The sequence below is a fragment of the Micromys minutus genome (genome assembly GCF_963924665.1).
Source record: "Micromys minutus genome assembly, chromosome: 17".
NCBI classification, from domain to species: Eukaryota; Metazoa; Chordata; class Mammalia; order Rodentia; family Muridae; genus Micromys; species Micromys minutus.
The window spans coordinates 47570753-47588196 of record NC_137952.1 but is presented as its reverse complement, the minus strand read 5'-3'; the positions used below and the strand labels follow the sequence as shown (position 1 = coordinate 47588196).

The window sequence follows — 17444 nt, the reverse complement described above, 5'->3', positions numbered from 1 at the left end:
TCCAACATCCTGATCTTCAACGTCCATACTCCAGCAATGTGATAAAACACGCCCCGTTAGTCAAACCACTCAATCTATGATACCTCATTTCTGCAGATGATCTAACTTCTCCTTTGTCAGCCTGTGGGAGCTTTTGTTTCTGAATTGCTTTTCAACTACCACATTGCCCGAATGATTTAGAGACAGGTAATCTTTTGAGATCTCCTACGAAACACCAGTGTGACTCATAAGGAAAGTTTCCATGAGTGCATTTATAGATAGTGGAAGAGAAGCATGGTGGCTTTCAGAAGCTATGAGCAGCAAGGCATTTAAAGATGAGGCTTCCTTAGTGTTCTGAACACATCCTGTGGAGAGACCACAGACTTCTCTGACTATGCTGTGGAGAGGACTTGCCTATTACCACTTGGGCAATGACAGATGCTGGTCTCAGCTTGAGATATATAGCTGCCTCCCAGCAGCATGCCACCGTTTATTCAAGTGTGGCTCATTTTCTAGAACTAAAAAGTAGAGTGTCGATTATATAATATAGAAACCAACTTGCCATCCATTTTCAGGCCTGCCATGAGCTGTCTGAAATACCATTGTGTGATATCACCTTTGGCTTACTGAAAACCCATACCCCCAATGGGTGTGTTTGCTATTTGTTTAGTTGTTCTTTATCCTACTGACCCCAAACCAAACACCCCACAGCTGTTGGTTCAGTTCAAACCCTAATGGTCCACAACAAAGTCTCATAAATAATTGTCCCTTTCATGAACGTTCACTCAAAAGAGCAAATCCACCAACCCCTGAGAAAGCCCAATGGACCACAAGAAAGGCCTAGGTCTAACTTCTCTCTACCTCTCCTACCCCATGGTCATCTGAGAGGAAGTGCCTCCAGAAGAACAGACTGAAAGCAAAGTCTTAGTGGTGTTTCTTTATCAGTGCTCAGTGGGAGAGGGTGCGGACCGCAGTAGATGCGGGCATGCCTTTGCTGGTGGTCCTGGTTTCTGTAAGAACAGAAGCTGAGAAAGCCAAGATGAACAAGTCAGTAAGCAGCAGCCTGCTGCCATGGGCTCTGCATAGGTTTGCACCTTCAGGTTCCTGCTCAGTTTGAGCTCCTGCTTTGGCTTCTTTCACTGAACAATGATTTGGGATATATAAGCCAAGTAAGCCCTTTACTCCCCAAGTTACTTTTGGTAACCGTGTTTCATCACAACAAAAATAACTCAAAGATACCACCTATCTGCTCCCTAAGATTCCTGCTGCCCTAGCATCTTTCTCTGTACCCACAACCTTTATATACCTGAGCATAGTATATTCCTGTTGTTTCTAATATTTTGGTTTCATTCTTGCTGTACCTTACCATATACACAGATGTTATCTTGGCTTAGGACCCCTTCAATACTGATGAACTGAGAAAATGAGATGATAAAATAGATAAAGGTGCTTACAGCCAAGTCTGATTACCTGAGTTCAGTCCCTGCTTGAACCTATGTGGTAGAAAGAGACTTGACATCTGCAAGTTGTTCTCTGACCTCCCTGTAGTGTGTGTGTGTGTGTGTGTGTGTGTGTGTGTACACAGAGAGCAAATAAATATATGATTCAAGATATATAAACCTCAAGGATACCTTAAATGAAATCACAATAAAAATCACAATACAGCAGGAACCAGATAGAGGTTCCTCCTCAGGGACTCTGACAGAGTCATGCAGCTGAGCATGCTTGCAGCTAACCATCAGACTGAGCACGGGGACCCCAGTGAGTGTGTTGGATAAGAGGCAGAGGAATAAATGAGCTGAAGGGGGTTACAGCCTCATGGGAAGAACAATGTTGTTGACCAACCAAATCCTCCAAAACTCCTATGGACTAGAACACCAACCATTGAGCACGCACTGAGAGGCCCATGGCTCCAGTTGCATATGCAGCAGAGATTAGCAGTGTCTGGTATCAATGTGAGAAGAGGCCTTTGGTCCAGGGAGGGCATGTTTTCCCGATGTAAGGGAATGCCAAGACACTGAGCTAAAGAGGCTGATTGGGAGCTAGTGCACCCTCATGAAGACAAGTAGAGGGGGAGGGAGGAGGGAAGCATGGTGGGTGAAGGGGATAACATTTCAAATGTAAATACAGACAGTATCTAATAAAAAATTAAAAAAAATAAGAACACCAAGTAATACACATAAAGAAAAAAAATGAAAATGAAAAAAAAATCACAATATAGCAATAGTGTGGGGTTTGGTGTTTACAAATAGGATGGATCCCTAGGTGGGGCAGTCTCTGAATGGCCTTTCCTTTAGTCTCTCCTCTATTTTGTGTCTCTGTCTTTCTTTTGGACAGGAACCTTTCTGGGTTAAATTTTTGAGCTGCATGGGTGGTTCCATCCCTCAAATGGGGCCCATGCCTCTACTGAAGATTGTCTCTGCAGCTTGTATCTTTGTTGTGTACTTTGGCTAAAGTTAGCACCATTGGGTCCTGGGAGCCTCTTGCTTCCCTGGAGTCTGGGAGTTTCTAGTGGTTACCCCCAGTTCTCCATTCCCCACTGCTGCATGTTTCTATTCAATTTTCTGACCCTCTGTACTTCTTTTCTGTCCTGTCCACAGGCACCTGATGTAACTGCTCCCTCAGAGGTTCTACCAGCACCTGACCAATACAGATGCAGATACTAACAGCCAACCACTGAACTAATTCTGGGGATCCCAGTGGAAGACTCAGGGGAAGGAATGAAGGAGCTGAAGGGGATTTCACCCCATAGGAAGAACAATATCAACTAACTGGACCATGCAGAGCTCCCAGAGACTAAATCACCAACCAAAGAGTACACATGGAGGGAGCCATGATTCTAGATACACATGTAGCAGAGGATGGTCTTATCTGGCCTCAGTGGGAGGGGAGGAAGGCTTGATGCGCCAGTATAGTGTGATGCTAGAAGGGTAAGTCAGAAGTGGATAAATGGATAAGGAGTACCTTATAGAAGCAAAGGGGAGATATAGAGGGGGGCTAGGATAGGTGGTTTGTAAAGGGGTAACCAGGAAGGGAGATATCAGTTGAAATGTAAATATACAAAATGATCAATAAAAAGAAAGTAATAAATGAACTGTATAGCAACACCATAAAAAATTAAAAGTGCTATGCCCATAAAAAAATCACTATACAGAATTAATATGGCAGTTATGTTTTTAGAAATTTATCACGGGAGTTAACTGATTAGACCATGTAAAGGAATGGTGTCTTTCCTACATTATTCCTACAGTGAATAAGTATGATCCTATGCTGAAGCCCTGGCTTTGGAGTAGATAGTGAATGTCAGTGTTCCTCAGCCTTCCTGATGGTGCATCCCTTTAACAGTTCCCTATGTTGTGGTGACCCCAAAACTATAAAACTATTTCCTTGTTACTTCATAATTTTGCTACTGTTGTAAATCACAATGTAAGTATCTGATACACAGGAAATCTTATATGTAACCACTGTGAGTGTAGTTTGACTCCCAAAAAGGTCATGACCCACAGATTGAGAACCACTGGTCTAAGAAGAGACATTTGAATCTTCCCCCATTGGCTGTCAGGCTGCCATATTTATTTATTTATTTACTTCTTCATTTATTTACTTACTTTCAAAGTGAATATGCTTGACAGACATGCAGGGGTTGGAACTTAAAGTTGACTTCCAAAAAAAAAAAAAAAGGTACAAAGGGTGCCTACTATAGATTCAATTAATGGACCAAAGGACAAAGAACTGGACGAGGGCAAGAACATGTGGGATTCTTACACCTCACACCCAAACCCTCACGTTGTTGTTCCGATTCATTTTCTTACAAAAGTAGGGAATTGTTAAGACCCTATTTGCCTTAGTGTAGAAGAGAAAGAACAGAGACAACCTGGTGTCCAGGTCCCCATCCTCTAGTACAAGACAGAATAGTCTGCTTCACAATTAAGCTGCCATGGTTCTAGCCTCTGCTCAGGGTTTTCTATAAAGTGTAAGATGGCCCAGACACAAAGGGAAGGCAATTGTACTTTTTTCCCCCACTCCAGGCCATCATGGCCAAGCTGTAAACGAATTCATTTTTCTTTGCCTGTTTCTGTTTTCCAGTTTTATTGGAATGCAGGGGAACTAACAGTAAGGTTTTGGTCCTACGTGTCTAGTAAGAATGGAAGCTATGAACACAGCTTGTGTGCTGCTTCTAATTTTTAACTTGCATTAGTTTCTTCTCTTTTTTTTTCTTTCTCAGATTTCTGGTTGTTAGACTAATCTTGAAATCAAAGTACCTCTAGGCAAAGTAGTTTTTTTTTTTTTTTCATATAAATATGACTTCTGTGAACTATTATTACCTTTCAGTTGGGAAAAGGTAAAATCTCTAGTTAGAGATAGTCTGGGAAATATATATGGCAAGCTAGGAAGAATCATATTCTAATCAAAGATGGTATGGTTATGAATGTAGCATAAATTTAAATAACAGTTAATATACTCTACTTATATCAGTTACATATTCCATTATACATAGTCTTTATTTCATATTTCATCTTAGGATTTATAAAGGGTCTGATGCTGCAACATTGTATAAATTTGCTGAGATTGTTGGAGGTTTTGACATTTAGTTTGAACTGTACTTACTATTATAATCATATGTGATGGTTTGCATATGCTTGTCCCAGGGAGTGGCACAATTGGCAATTGTGGCTTTGTTGGAGTAGGTGTGTCACTGTGGGCATGAGCTTTAAGAACCTTGACTTGGCTGCCTGGAAACCAGTCTTCTAGCAGCCTTCAGATGAAGATGTAGAACTCTCAGCTCCTCCTGCACCATGCCTGCCTGGATGCTGCCATGTTCCTGCCTTGATGATAATGGAACTGGATCTCTAACCTGTAGGCCAGCCCCAATTAGATGTTGTCCTTATAATACTTGCCTTGGTCATGGTATCTGTTCAGAGCAGTAAAACCCTAACTTAAGACATCATGCAATGGAAATAATTTCATGAACATAGTGTGCTCTGAAATACTAATGTGAATCTGAGAATGCTTTTATTATTATTTTACTTATGGAAATACTGAGATAAGTTTTTAGATTCATATAAAGCAGCAAATGTTTCAAATGATAATTAATTTGCAATTAGCATGTAAATGACAATTGTTAATGAACTTTAGACCCCTAACGCTTTCTTACTTTTTAAAATTAGCATGAGATATCTGTGCCCTGTACTTTTATAAATATCTTCAGACTGATAAGACATTAAAATGACTATGATATCATTTCTAAACATCTTGAAGAGTCTAAAGTTAACTCATAAGCTGATACTAACCAGGCATGAGAATATTTACATTACACAGACCATAAAAGTTATAATTTTTCATAATGATTAAATCTTTGAAAGAATATTCAGAAATACAACTCACTTAGGCCCTAAGGAATATCAGGAGAACACACAAAAAGAAGAGGTCGAAACAGAAAAGAAGTTCTCAGCATATGCTGAGAAGCATTTATTAAACTGATCTCATCCTGGCAACTGCTTATTAAATATCAATTAGGGCCTCGTGCTATAAAGTATTGAGATACTGAAACAGAGAGAGAGAGAGAGAGAGAGAGGAGAAAAAAGGGCAGGGGTTTAGAGCCACATTAAGACTTTATCAGAGGGGAGTCCAAGGAATTTGCATCATGTTTTAGTAAAGGAAATCCTTTCTAGGTCTCAGTGAATTTTTAACTCAAATTTGTCAATTGTTACATCAGGGTAAGGACTGAAGAGTTTGGTCTATCTAGAGCATACACAGAGAGGTGACACTGTCCTTGTTTTTATTTTGAACCACTACCTGCTCCAGCTACCCAAGAACTGCTAGAATTATGGGCGGGACATGCTTTTTCTACCTTGGCTGTGAAGGTCTGCTTTAGAAGGATGTGTACCAATTCTCTCCCTCTATTTTTTCCTTCTCAACCAGCATAGTAAAGTCATTGCTCATTGCCAGAAAACCCACCTGAAATGGAGATGGAAACCAATAAAGGAGATGGGGAGAAATCTCTCAAAAACTTAGCCATTAATACTGTCCACAGAGGCTTGAAATTCCCTACAAGCAATTCTTAACTAAGGAAAGCAGTCCAGGCACCATGACCGTAAAAGTAACAAGGCATTGTACAAGCTACAGCCTAGCAGGCTCTAAGAGGGAGGATGGGAAAAAAATATTCAAATAACCAACTAATGGCATATTCAATCCTAAATCCATTACTCAAGGTTCTTTATCAGCCCCCAGGCCTCGCTGGCATTTTAAGGAGGAGTGTGAAGGGAGGTGAATGCCAGCTGTCCTCAGATCCCCGAGAAAGGACCAAGAAATTGTGGCAGCTCAAGGAGAGAGAATTGGGTAGAATGAGGATGGAAGACTGGAAGGTCTGAATTCTGACACAAATATAACTGGGTTTCTTACAATCTTCAACAACAACAAAAATGTTAATGGCTGTAAGCCTGCAGCCTGGAAATCTTACAGGTGGAGAGATGTAGGTTGATGTTAAGGCAATACATGAGTTGACAGTGGTAAGGTACACAGGAAAAAAGTCTGGAGGAGCAGAAGAGAGGGAGAGGAGGCAGAGATGCGGGAGCACCATGGAATGTTTCTCTCTGTGCATCTCTTCATAATAAAGTTGTTATGAATATTTCAAAGAGTTTTTATGGGTCTATATCCCATATAGATGGGCAGTTTACATCTTTGTCCATTAGTTGTAAGCTTATATTATAGAGGGTTCCTGGATTGAGAATTTAACATATAAACCTGTTTGACAAATTAATGATTGTGGAGTCATATTTCTACCAGTCGGTGGAGGAAAGTAAGTGAAAACAATATGCAGGGGCAGCAGAGTGAATCACGCCTGAGTTCTTAGAGGTGGTGTGGAGCCGCCAAGTTAAAGATCTCTGCGGTGCCATGTGACCACATGGGTATGGCACTAGTGTGTGATAAAAGCTTCCCACTTTTTATTATTTACTGAAACAGAGGGAGGACTAAATTAAGCAATGTGTGCCCACTAGGAACCATTTGGTTCAATCGTCAACTGATGTGAGAAACGGAGTTCCAAAAATATGTATACTGACTTACCTCAGACAACATGATGACCCCATAGGGTGGGGGAGGAAAGGACCCAGAATACTTATCACTTCCTGCTGCTCTTGGATACTATGGCACAAGTTTGCAGGCTGACCACAAACATGGGAATCAGTTCTGAGAACGGCCAAGGGGACACCAGGGAAAGGAGGTCCCATTCTGTCTATGCTTTGATTTCAAGGGAAAAAAAATGGGTTTACTCACCAATGGGGAAAAACTCGTTCATTTTCTTTTTGTAGATTTTGAAATCAACTTCTAGGAAGACGCAGAAGATGATCCGATCCACCTAGAGGCAAACAATAAACACTTGAGGTGGAAGGAAATATGGCAAATGCTGCCTCAAAGCACAGTTTTAAAACATAAAACAAGTGTGAGAGCTTTGTACAGATTTTGGTTGATGAAATCTTCAGTGTATCACAGGACCAGCTAATAGTCAAAGGTGTGTGTGAGAGAGAGAGTTATGTGTGAGTGTGCACCAGAGTGTGCATGCTGTGTGTATAAGGAAGCCAATGTGCGCTTCAGTGGAAAGATGCTACATAAACAAGACATAATAAATGACAGCGAGCTGTAAATACTGGTGAGGTTCTGATGGGACACCTAGACTTTACGTTTTTCTAAAATAGCTAGAAGAGGGGCAGACAGATGAGTGACAATAAAGTATGCCAGTAAAAAAGAGCACTTTGTCCTAATCTTACTAGACAAATACAGTCATCAAATCTATAGTCGTTGAATGTGGCCCAAAAAGCATCAATGAGTTTAATTTACACACTTGTTTTTAGCCTAAAATATTCTCCCCACCCCCAAAAAGCAGTAGGAATAAAATGCTAGGGGCAGTAACACAAGGTCAATGAACACTTAATTTGGTACGTATTGTTGGATAAGCGTCAGAGTAAAGTGTGTGCACAGTCTCCTTTCTTTCCGTTTTAAGGGAGCATCAGCACACCTGGGTTTCTTTGAACTAGGCAATCATAATGTGTCAAAGAGAGAGGAGGAATGAACTGCATACAGTTGCTCACCTGTATGTCATACTAACTCAGAAATGCAATTTTGTGGCTGGAACATGAATACCCCTCTATTTACTTTTTTTTAGCAATGAGAAATAAAGTATAAAACGGCTCTATCAAGGTACAAGAGGCCGTTGAATAAAACACCAAAGCATTGCTTGTGGTATTCAGAGGGAGGAGGTGTAGGGTGAGCATGAAGTGGGAAAAGAAAGAGGTTAGCCACCTAAAACTTCTCCCTTTCCCCACTGAAGAAGGCGTGAGAGAGGCATGGCAGCTGGGTCACCTGGCATCATAATGATGTCATATAATCGAGTTGAGAGCCTTGCCTTCCTAATTTATTCATAACTCTCTAACTCATCAAGGCTCAACTGCCTCCTGGCCTGTGACTGGAATTCCATTCCTTGTGGAACAAGCTACCCTCCAGTTCCATTACAAAACAAACAAGCTCAGCCTCTGAACATAAAAATAGAAAGATGGGATTCAAATGAATAGATTTTCTTTTTCCTGTTTTCATGTTTGAGTCAGAGTCTGGCCCTTTATCTATATCATTAATACTGACTACATACACAAACGTATAGATTCCATATAGAATCCTTTCTCCAGGAGAACCGTAATCTTAGTTGAAAGTGAGAGAGGTAAGTCCTTGCACGCCCACACTCCTGCAACGTGTTTATATCCAGTGGCGGAATCCAGAAACCATAATGTTGAATGACAGAAATGTGCTGCTGAAGGGCAGACTCCATAAAACCATCTCTACAATCATTTTAAAAACACAAAGATGCAGTGCTCTAGGGACCTGTCCATGAGAACTATGCAAACAATCAGTAGCAAAGATATTGGATTGACCATTGGGTTCCTTCATAAGAAACATAAAAACAAACAACCAACCAAACCAAACCAAAACCCTCAAAGTCAACCAACCAGAAGCTGTGACCTAACTTGGCTCCTCCATGGAGTGATTCAATAAGGCACCTGCTCCACTGTGGATTAAACCTCTTTTCACCTCCCGTCCATGGCCACTCAACCAACGCCTCCTCATGCTGTCTGAATGGTGGCCGGCAGTGCAGGGAGTCTGCCCAGCCTGTGAAATGCTGCTCTTCAGAATCCCCACTGCCACTGCCTTGTTACTCTTTCATCTGTACTAACGTATGGAAACACAGGAATAGCACACAGGGTTTCAGCAAGGCAGTCATTTCTGCAAAGGGATGAGATTTGGATCCTTAATTATTTACTAGAAAGTAATGAGATATGTGACAATATGACACATAGCTGGTGACTGTTAACTGTGGGGTAAGTATGCAGACAAACAATTTTCTCCATTTTTCTTATGTGTGAAACACTTCATAATTAGAGACCCTAAATTTGACATGATTCTATTGTGTTTCCTCAGTCAGCCTCAGTTTTCCAGCTGTGCCAGACCTCGTGGAGTTTCCCGAAGCCAGAGTCATTCTCGTGTGCCTATGAGTGCTGAATGTTTTTCCTGTGTGCTTCACGTGGTCATCTTGCTTCTAAATCACCCAGCTGTAAAAGCTTAAAACCAAGAAATTTTCATTTACAAAAAACCTGATGTGGTTTAGCCAAACAATATTGTGTCCTGTCACATTTCTTTATACTGAAGAACAGCAAATCGGGTCATGTTTGTATCTTTCATGTTTCTTGTGTGTGTGTGTGTGTGTGTGTGTGTGTGTGTGTGTAACATGGGAGTGAATGTATGTGTTCCCATTCTGGATGCTCTTTTAATAGCAAGGCGGTTCTCTACTATTAACTTCAAATATCATTCAGTCCATATCCAGACTGTCCAAATATTGCAAGAGATCATAATCTACCTCTAGCATATTAGGCTGGATAGCCATTGGGAATGGTATGGGTTCCAAAATTCACCAATCTAGTTAATTTTTTCCCCAGAAAACAAATGGATGTTGAAGATGAGGAACTTTATTTTTAAAGTAGTTGAGTGCTCTAGCTAACTGTCCTTACTCATAGGTCTAACACCCCAAATGGCTTGACAGTAAATTGAATCTAAGCATTACTTGCATTCACAACATACTGATGACATATTTTTATACCCTTGTGCACATACATAGTGTGTGGGGTGCTACTGGATAAAAGGCCCACTGGACTGAAAAACTCTTGCTTTAAAAGTCATTCTACTACTGATAATTCCTCATGTCATGGTTCTCTTTATAGTGTGAGATGACGGAACTCTTCTCACTGATGAGTGGGGTCTAAACCAGCATCTCTTATGTCTGGGAGGCCTGCGGCCATGAAGAAATGATGTTAAGTGTTTTCGTTTCTGTTTTAAGTGAGAGGAAGCCATTCAGATTCTGTCTAGTGCTCTCGAGAGTACTCTTCTCGTATACAACCTCTATGTCTTACAGAAGCAGCGAGAGCACGTGGAGAACCCACACGTAGCTATTCTGGCCACGGCTCCAGTGGTGAGGGGGTGGCCATCCCGTGCCTTCGACTCCAGGCATTTGTCCCAGCTGATGCAGGCAGAGCAGAGAAGAACCACTCCTGCTAGACACTCATTGCACATTCATAAGCAAAGACACAGAAATAAGCGACTACAGACTTGACATCTGCCCGGCTTCTCCTGGCAGCACTTTCTATGAGTCTTGCTTTTCCAGCTCTTTGGTATTTTACATCTGTGGGGAGGGGGAGAAGGACAGAGGAAGTTTAATTGCTGAATGGCTGAGAGACTGGAAAGCAAGCTCATAGGTCAGAGGGAAGCCTTGCATAGTCCATTCTAATCCTGGTGGAATTTTAAGAGAACTTTCCACCACCCAGCATGGCATCACTTTCTTTTCTTAAAGCCACCAGACAATCTAATAAAACGGTGGCTCTTGAGAGATCACCCATTTATTCATCTGTTAAGGGAGTTGCCTTCAGTTTGCAGGGCCCAGCCTGGACACTACTTCCTATTTCTGAAACAAGACTTCAGAAATTGAGTGGTTTCTTCGTAGTGTCAGAAATTAATGAATAATAAAACCTCAGCGCTCCTAACCTCAAATCCTGACTTTTTTTTTCTTTGACGTTACCTCGAGGGAAACCCATGGCATTGAGTTTACAGACCTGACCCTAGTTATGGGATCATGGATGGACCATCATCTCTATAGGCCATAGTTTTCTGCCTGTATCATGAAAGGACTGAAGGTCCTGTGTCTAATTTCTAGCAGTTTTGTACTGTATGAATTCAGTAAGCCAGACAGACCTACAAATCTGAGAATGGTTCTTGGTTGGGGCTGCCCTTGGAGACAGTTCCTTGGCATTTGTAGAACAGAAGTACAACCACAGCTTTCACCAGGAAGGTGTGTCTAGAGCTCCAGGAAGGCTGTGTTGTGTTCTTGAGGAATGTTTGATGAGGCGGCAACCAGCAGGCTTCCGTAGTTTTTGCTGGTCTTGGCTGTGGGTTCTGTGACTCTTGAGCTTCACACAGAGCCATCCTGAGTCCCTTTGTAGGATGTTGCAGTTGGGGTATTGAAGCGATGTGGCGGGCAAATCACAATGTCACTCTCAGTTTTCTTCATGGTTTCCAGGCCATCTTGATTCTTTCCCATTTTGTTTTCAGCTTTTATCATAAAATATTTCTGGACCATGTGCCCTACTAATACAACCTTAGTGGAGCTGTCTTCTAACCCAGAAGCACCCTCCTCTGGACACACATGAACCACTCTGCCAGCATTGGATATGATGTTGTTAGTTTATAAAAGAAAAATCTTTACTTCCTATACAACTCACAGAATTGTTCTTCTCTGGTTAAACTCCAACTGAAGCAGTCTTTGATTCAGTTCAGTGGGCATTATATCACCAGGAGAAACTCAGTGCAGCACAAGGATAGCTAGGTTCATTTACAGAAATGCGTAACCTGTCAAGGAGATTTAATTCCTAATTATTTCTTCCAGACAAATGTCTGTGTGTCCTAGCCAAGTAGACCTTCTTGGTGAACTTCCTAAAGTGTGTATCTACTCGTCTGTCACTAATTTCCCATGTTTGAAATGACTTACTCTGTATTAATAATTGATCAGTAAATCCCATTTGATCCACAGTCCAAAACTCAAAGGGCAATTACTAAGCTGTTCTGGAATTTACCAGTTGACCTAGTCTTCATGATACTGTAAACAGTAAATAAGCATCTTGCAAAGAACCAGATGACACTCATCTTTGTCTCATGAGTTCATTAGAGGTCTTTTGCCTTACTAGTTCATGGCCTAGGTCCTCACCTACCACGTGTAGCTTCACATGTATTTGCAAGGTTTATGACTTGGCAAACACACTCTAGCAAGATGAGGGTATGTACCACATATATTTTAAAATTAGAATAAATATATACAGTAGACAGGTAAATTTCCTGTTACATTTTCCAGAAAGTATTAAAGTGACTAGTAGTGGAAGGAGGCAGTGTAATCTTTTATCCTGATACCGAGTCCCAGGCAGCTGAGTGCCGGCTCCTCACACTGTACCCCTTAGCTCCGCAATAACAATAGTGATACACTAGCAGGGATTAAAACATGATGGCTCTTTAAAATGAAAATACAATACCAAATGTTGGCAAGTATTATGTTAACAAGGACTTTCACAAACAGCTTTGAGGAATAAAAGTGAGCACAACCACTTTGAAAAGTTTTTGACAAGAACATATATTAGATAAATATACACATATACCATTCAATCCTAGGTGTACACTCAGCTGATACAATTACCAGAAGCAGCACAAGAGAATGTTCCCCAGATCAGTACTGTCTTAATATCTCCCATTTGGGAACTGTTTCAATGGCCATAAATATATAAATACATGAGTATGATGTCCCACAATGAAATAATACAAACCAATGAAAATTTAAAAAGAAGTTTACAGGCATATATAAAATACAGGTAAACGACACAATGGTGCATAAGACTCATCAAAAGCAGAGTATATTAGATGATTCTATTTCTATGGTATCCGAGGGTGTTTAGAAGTAGATTAAATCAGCTGTGCAGTTAGAAGTTGTCATGGCAATTATTCCACGGTGAGTGCTGCTGGAAGGCATGCTACAGAAAGTCTAGCATCCTTCTGCTCTTTGAATTTTGCTACTGATTCCCTGAACACCCTGTCCAGTTTGTAAAAAAGCTATCAACTTGTGTACTCTGGAACTGTGTGCAAGCTACACTTCAATAAGATTTTGTTTTTTAAAGGTTGAACGTCTATGCTGAAGTTGTCTTGGTCAACAATCAAAAATCTATTTTCATTGACTTAGAGGTCAAAAAAGTCCTTTAAAGGCTGACCTTTGAAAGGCAATCTCTCCATATATTTCCTCTGATGCCAACTGCTGCTCTCCCATCAAGGCATGTAGGAGAGTAAAGATATATGTCTTTCACCAAGATATCCATTAATCCACAGTGGGGGGCTTCATGCCCCATAAACATGATGACATAAGCCCTATTAATCTTTTTCAGTATCACATTCACTGTTGTTGAGGAGGTTACACAGGGAGGCATGCTGGGAGTATCTGGAGCTGACCTCCATTTTTCACACCAGCAGTAATCGGACAGTTGACATAGCCAAGATTAGCCTGTATTCAGCAAGATTGGGAGAATGAACGGGTTTTGATCAATGTAAGGGGCTTGTCCAGTAACATTCAAAGACTTGGTGAACAAGGAAATGTTAGTGTAACTGAGGGTTATCTTGTCTAAGTACCACTGGGTAGGCAGTGGGGGTGAACTTGATGCCTTCTTGAAACCAAACTGCAAGCCTTGTTCACACAGGCTGCTGAGGGGGGAGGTTTTGAAATAGTGTGTTCTGATAATAAGTGATATAAACTTCAGAATTTACATATTCCAAGACAGATTCCAAGAGGGTGTAGGATTGGGATGGTTGGAGCTACCTTGGTGCTGTGAACAAGCCAAAGATAAACGAGAGGCCAAGACCACTGTAGGTTAACTGAGCAAGCAAACTGGGGAGCTGAGCTGCCTGGAGCTTTGTCCTTCTCATGCTCAGGGAAGCAATGAACAATCTTTCCTTCTTCTCCTTACGGATACTAGTTTTCAGTTGCAATATAACAAATCTCCACAAGAGCAAAGGCTCAAAACAACAGTGTTTTCTCTCTCACCTGTTCTAAGCACACAGGAAATCCAGGCCCACCCTAGCTGGGTCCTCTGGCTGGAATCTCAAAAGTTGCAGTCAAGGCATTACTGTGCATTGAACTCCTCACTTGAGGCTAGGGATCTGCCTCCAAAGCCACATTTCCTAGCAGAAGTCTCTTCCTCCTTCTTAAAGTTATTGACCAGAGAGAGATAACTCTTGGCTCAAAGAGGCTACCTGTAATTCTTACCCATGGATATCGACATGGGTGCTTTCTTCCTCCTGGACTAGCAAGAATGTCTCCAGGATATTCCTCAAATATTCTCCAAGCTCTCTAGAGTCCTTAAAAAAAAATCCCCATCTGGTTACAGGTCTGGAGAGTTAGCTCTGTAGATAAAGATGCTCGTTGGACAAGTCTGGCAACCTAAGACTGATACCTGGAGTACATGCAAAGGTAGAACTGAACTAAAAAGGCAGAGTTGCCTGTCTCTACAGGAGGCACAGGGGTGTCACCCAGCCATATCTAATGGGAATAGAGAAAGTCAGAGAGCCAGCACAGCTGCTGCACACAGATGGAGCAAAGCTGAGGCGAATGGAGCAATTGCTGCTGTTTGGTCTCCACTTTTGGTTTTCCTCTCCACATGTTGCATGCCCATGGGACTTTAATATTTGTACAATTTGGGGATCTTGGATTGACAGGAATTTTCTTATGAATCATTCCCAGGACTTCTGAATGTCCTTTCCTAGGAAAGTCCTGAGCATTGACCCCATCCTGCGTTTAGAGAGATATCCTCATCTGTCCTAATTGATGATCTTCTTTCAGCCCAGGCTTGTGACTCAAATAAAGACACCCAAGATCTCCTTATAAGGCTCTGACTCCAAGCTACTTTTGGAACATCTGCCCCTGTACTTACTCAGGAACAAGATAATCAGAACAAAGTCCACCTAAAAAGTTAATCAGATTTGGTGGCTAGAGGACTTGGCAGCAGACCAGATTAAAAGCCTCTTCTCACTCTGTCCATAAAGAGTTAATAATACACTGCCTGGGACATGATTCTCTGCTGGGGCTGGCTTCAAGATTTTCTTTCTGTGCACTTGAAACTGCAAGAGCTACCACCTTGAGCATGCGCTGTCATGCTTGGGAAAAGTATGCCTCTAGATTCTTAAAAGTTGGGTTGTGGGGTTGATGAGGGAAAATGATATAAAAGATAACTGTTCAGTCACTGTTCATGAATGATGACTAAACTTATAACAAGAGGACATTAAAACACATGTCCAAAGACAAAATGAGATGATCTATGTTTTGGAACAAGAATCTGTCCTCGCCTACTGAGTTCTGTATAAGGAAAGAAGCACTTTGACAGCCAATCAGGATGCAAGATTCTTCGAAACCTTCTGCCTGACTCTCTCCTTTCTTGCTGTTTCCCTTTCTCCTCTAAAGAACTTGGTGGTTGCTGTGGCTGGCCCCTGGCACTGACACACATATTGTATATGTTTGTAAGCATCTGTGCAAACACAAACACACACACACACACACACACACACACACACACATGTTAAATAAAGTTAGCAAAGAACCCATCTAATTAGGTCAGGCTCAGTAGGACAACCTCTCTTTTAATTAAGTCATTGATTAAACACCTTAGTCTAAGCTGTGACAACCACTTTTCTTAATCAAGGGCATTATTGAATCATTATGTTTGCCATTTGCATCCTCAAGGAAGAGAACTCTGGACAAAGGAAGTACATGTAGGAATGGGTACCGGCATCCAAGCTAAGGGGACACCTTATACTTCTACCTCCCACATAAGCTATCTCCATGTTACCAAGTGCCTGTTTGCCAGTTTGTGTTGTACCCCTGCCCTGTTTTGACCTCAGGGAAGCCACTTAGCCTTTCTAATCCTGTTTCCTCAACTCTGACATGGGATAGAGACATGGTAGGACATAGGGTAGTGAAATAATGTCTGCCTTTTAGCATGGGGTTCTGTGGACCTAACATCCAGCACAGTGGTTTTGTTTTCTTTTTCTGTTCAAGGCTTCACTAGGCAGAAGTCAACGTGTCAGCTGGACTGGGTTCTGGAAGCCCGTTTGGCAGACAGCAGATTCAGTTCTTTGCAGCTTTAGGCACATGTCTCTATTTGGGTGCTGGCAGACCACTGGGTCATTCTCACTAGCTCTCTGAAGCTTCCTGCAGATTTTTTTCTTTTCTTTTTTTGGCCCTGTTATTGACTCTTACCCTCAAGGCAGAAAAGGTATATCAAATACTCCTTAGTTTTGAACCTCTTGAGTTTCTTCATGGCTGACAGCTAACCCCAGATTGAAAAGACACTCGTGGTTCTCTGATGGCCATGTGGCTACGCACCCGGTCGGCGGGTGACATGATCTGAGGCCATTGTTATTTAGCAGAGGTCCTTTGCACCAGTGTCGCTACTGTTTTTTCTAAACCAGACCACAATTATGCCCCTGGGAGATAAGCCTACCAGGGATGCATTTCTAGAAAAAGGTTCCCCATCTCCAGTTTTTAAGGGACTCATTTTATCTTAAAATAAAAATGGCTGATACGATGCACAGAGAGTACCTGTGACATACAAATGGAAAAGGTGCGAGCTACTCGGAGTCACGTCTGAACACTGGATGGCTGCCTGCCTCTGAGGCTAATTCCTCAGCCCACTACCCTACTTTCCCATTGTGAGGGGCTGCTTTTCTTCTAAGATTTAATTTTATTTAAGCATATACATGTGAGTTTATGTCTAGGTGTGTGTGTGTGTGTGTGTGTGTGTGTGTGTGTGTGTGTGCTAGCCCACAGAGGTCAGAAAAGCACACTAGATCCTTTAGTCTTGGAGTTTCCCGTGGCTGTAGGCCATGAGATACATGTGCCAGGAACCAAAGACCTGTCCTTTGCAAAAGCAACTGCTGCTAACCACAAGGCCATCGTTCCAGCTGCCTGCTTTTTCTTTTTTAATAAGCTATATCTATTTCTATTTTTAAGTATGTGTCCTTGGTGGAGTCTTTTGCCATGAAACTCAAAAGCCCACTGTACTGAAGAAGTTTGTGGCTGAGTAATCTTAAATCTGACTTCCCTATAGTTAGGGATTTCTCTTAGTTTATCTTGGGCATGCCTTTTCTCTCTCTCCCTGTCCCTAGCCGGTGCCAGGATTCTCAGCTTGTCTGTACTGATGTTTTTCTCTCAAATTCTAATAAAATCGACCTTGAGTCCCTCTCTGTTTCTCTCTCACACACATACACGCGCACACGCATAAAATGCAGACATGCATGCAGCCACACACACACACCCATGCAAGCACACAAGCCTCATACAGTACATACCC

At 41.8% G+C, this 17444-nt stretch overlaps 1 protein-coding gene across 11 annotated transcripts in view; it reads right to left on the bottom strand.

The window, feature by feature from the left end:
• The window catches only part of MACROD2 (mono-ADP ribosylhydrolase 2), a gene marked incomplete at its 3' end in the record, with an annotated part of 1819824 nt that overhangs the window by 184980 nt on the left and 1617400 nt on the right, over positions 1-17444 (bottom strand). For all 11 annotated transcript variants that reach the window (XM_080931763.1, XM_080931769.1, XM_080931766.1 and 8 more), the window contains exon 9: positions 7255-7336. In XM_080931763.1, coding sequence (XP_080787889.1) covers positions 7255-7336 — 82 coding nt within the window. The remainder of the gene's footprint in view (positions 1-7254; positions 7337-17444) is intronic.